This window comes from Phodopus roborovskii, unplaced genomic scaffold, assembly GCF_943737965.1.
Source record: "Phodopus roborovskii unplaced genomic scaffold, PHOROB, whole genome shotgun sequence".
NCBI classification, from domain to species: domain Eukaryota; kingdom Metazoa; phylum Chordata; class Mammalia; order Rodentia; family Cricetidae; genus Phodopus; species Phodopus roborovskii.
The window spans coordinates 44,094,934-44,097,466 of record NW_026126517.1 but is presented as its reverse complement, the minus strand read 5'-3'; the positions used below and the strand labels follow the sequence as shown (position 1 = coordinate 44,097,466).

Here is a 2,533-nt window from a genome sequence, read left to right as displayed (position 1 = left end):
GCAAATCCATCCACGTGGCAGAGGGACCTGGGAGGGCCAGGCGTCAGGTTACCAGGCAGCACTGCCACAGCCGGTATAAAAGCCCTGGCCAGCTGTCCTAGAACAGCAGCTGTCAACCCTGTCGCGCGCGCTTTGAATTTCTCGTGTTTGAAAACCATCTGACACAGAACACCAGGTATATGAATGTGAACCCGATTCCCTTCAGGCTGTGAGACTTGGACGGCCTGAAGCGCTCTGAAAGAAGCCACCGTTTCTGGTGTGTGTGTGTGTGGGGGGGGGGTGCGTGTGTGTGTGTGTGTGTGTGTGTGTGTGTGTGTGTGTGTGTTTTCTCGCTGACTGGAGTGATATTAGACTTTTGAGGTTTCAGGAAACGGATGCACAAAGGCACAAAGCAAAGTGCCTTTTGGCACCAGGGACAGAGGCTAAAGTTGGAAGACAAAGGTAACAGGGCCAGTAAGGGGAGAAGATTGCAACAAGCTGCAAATTACATGACAGTCAATTGGAGACAGGCGGGTGATAAACGATTGTTTCTCAGTCTCCGAAAACAGTTTGCAAGGGGGAGGGGGGTGAGGGATGCACTTTGCCTTGTAAGAGTCTGAACAAGACAGAAATTCTCACTTTCCTCCAGGCTGCCTCTGACAGGTGTGCCTTTGTATATATATTTCAGGCAGCCTCAAACAGAGAATCACCAGGTTCCAACACCAGAGACCAGATGTGGTGTCTGCAGCAGCTCTTAAGGAACCGAGATGGATTTCTCCCGGGTCGAGCCCGCCGCTCCAAAGCACGTTCATCCCCTGAGTGCGTGAACGTGCTCACTCCTGACCGCATCCCAGAGTTCTGCATCCCACCGAAGCTGGAGCCTAGCACCACTTGGGCTGCACTGCGCGATGCCTGGGCTGCCGACGCGGAGAATGACGACCACACGGGTCGCACAGACTGGGACCCGCGCTCACAGGCCGCGCTCTCCCTGCGGCATCTGCCCCGCGCGCGCACCGCCTACGGCTTCTGCGCGCTGCTCCAGAGCCCGCACACTCGCCGGAAGGAGTCGCTCTTCCTCGGTCACCCAGGTGCCAGGGTCCTCGTGCCCGGGCTTCACCACCGCTCATACACCTACGGAAGTCAGCACCGAGTCCCGGACTCCTCGCGCTCCTTGCCGCGCAACCCAAATGCCGCCGCGGTCCCGCAACCTACTCCTGTGCCCCGCAGACGCCGCTTCCTGCGCGCCCCTGATGGGCTGCTGAGCCGCGCGCTGAGGATCCCTCGAGGTCGGGCCCGCGCGTGCTCCTGGTCCTCCCGCGACAAGCACGAGCGCGCCGCCTCCTGCGCGTCGCCAGCCCCTGCGAGTCCTCGTCCCGAGCTCCTGCAAGCCGAGGCCAGCGTGGCTCTGAGTCGCGGGGACTGCACGCTGCGCCTGGCCGCCGAGTACTGTCCGCGCAGCGCCTGTCTGCGACTCCGCCTGCTTCGTGCAGAGGGCCCGGCCGCTGCGCTCGAACCCCGCGCCCTGGGCTGTCGCCTAAGTCTGGTGTTGTGGCACTCAGGCCAGCAGCGCAGCAGCGTTCTTCGCCGCAGCCGCAAAGCCGCCTTGGACCAGGACTGCTGCTTCGACGGACTGTCGGAGGAGCAGCTGCGCCGCCTGTCCGTGCGCATCAAGGCGGAGAGCAAGGGCCGTGGGCTGGTGCGTGGAAGGCCGCTGGGCCAGGGCGAGCTGCTGCTGGGCTCGCTGCTGCTCCTCTGAGCCTGGATTCCGTGAGATCATGGACACTGAAGGTCTCTTGGCCTTGAGATACACTCTTTGCCCTGTGATACGCACAGACTCTTGACTTTTGAACCCTCCAGTTCACTTGGCTTTGAGACACTCCCAATTCTTGGGTCCTGACAGTCGCCTTATCCTGGCACACTACTCACAGCCTTTTGGCTCTTGAACACTGACAGTCATCTGTACAAAATAAACATGTCTTCATTTTTCTAACCATGGCTTTGTTTCAAACCAATCCTGGCAGTTGTAACTTCTTTTTGTGTGCTCAAACACCTTGAAATTTCCATTGAGCAATTGGGGTAGTATTGAGCATTATTTCCAGCTGTAGACAGTGATTATATTTCATATGTATCAAACACTCGAACTGGAAGATAGCTAATGTCATGCAGTATTAGACCAGCCTCGTATTAAAAGTTCTTTCATTCCGTGGTTATCTTTTGAGACTTATAGTGGCTTACATTTATATAGCATTAAGATGTTGCTAAGAAAGGCCGAGGTCTAGAAAGATTGCTGTGTGGGTAAAAGGTGCTTACAGCTACAACTCCTCGCCTGAATTCCAGGATTGAGAGGATTGTGACACCTAAATGATGGAGAGGTGAAATCCCCATAAGCTTTGCTCTGGCATGATGTCACCCCAACACACATGAATAATGTAATTCAATCATTTTTAATAAAAGGCCAGGAAGAAATGGCTTTAAGTAGGGACTCCACTCATCCTAAGCTACATCCTGCTGGGAACCCAATAAAGGTATGGAAATCATTTAATATTTAAGTAGC

The 2,533-nt window shown here is 55.4% G+C and overlaps 1 protein-coding gene across 1 annotated transcript; it reads left to right on the top strand.

The window, feature by feature from the left end:
- Positions 1–712: 712 nt before the first annotated feature.
- Positions 713–1,783, top strand: LOC127231481 (C2 calcium-dependent domain-containing protein 4A). Its single transcript, XM_051197037.1, has one exon. It carries the CDS (start codon positions 713–715, stop codon positions 1,733–1,735), a length of 1,023 nt encoding a protein of 340 aa, XP_051052994.1. The 3' UTR covers positions 1,736–1,783.
- The last annotated feature ends 750 nt before the right edge of the window (positions 1,784–2,533 follow it).

Excerpts from the sequence above, each read along its gene's own strand:
- LOC127231481 (XM_051197037.1), top strand. The coding sequence starts at position 713 with ATGTGGTGTCTGCAGCAGCTCTTAAGGAACCGAGATGGATTTCTCCCG.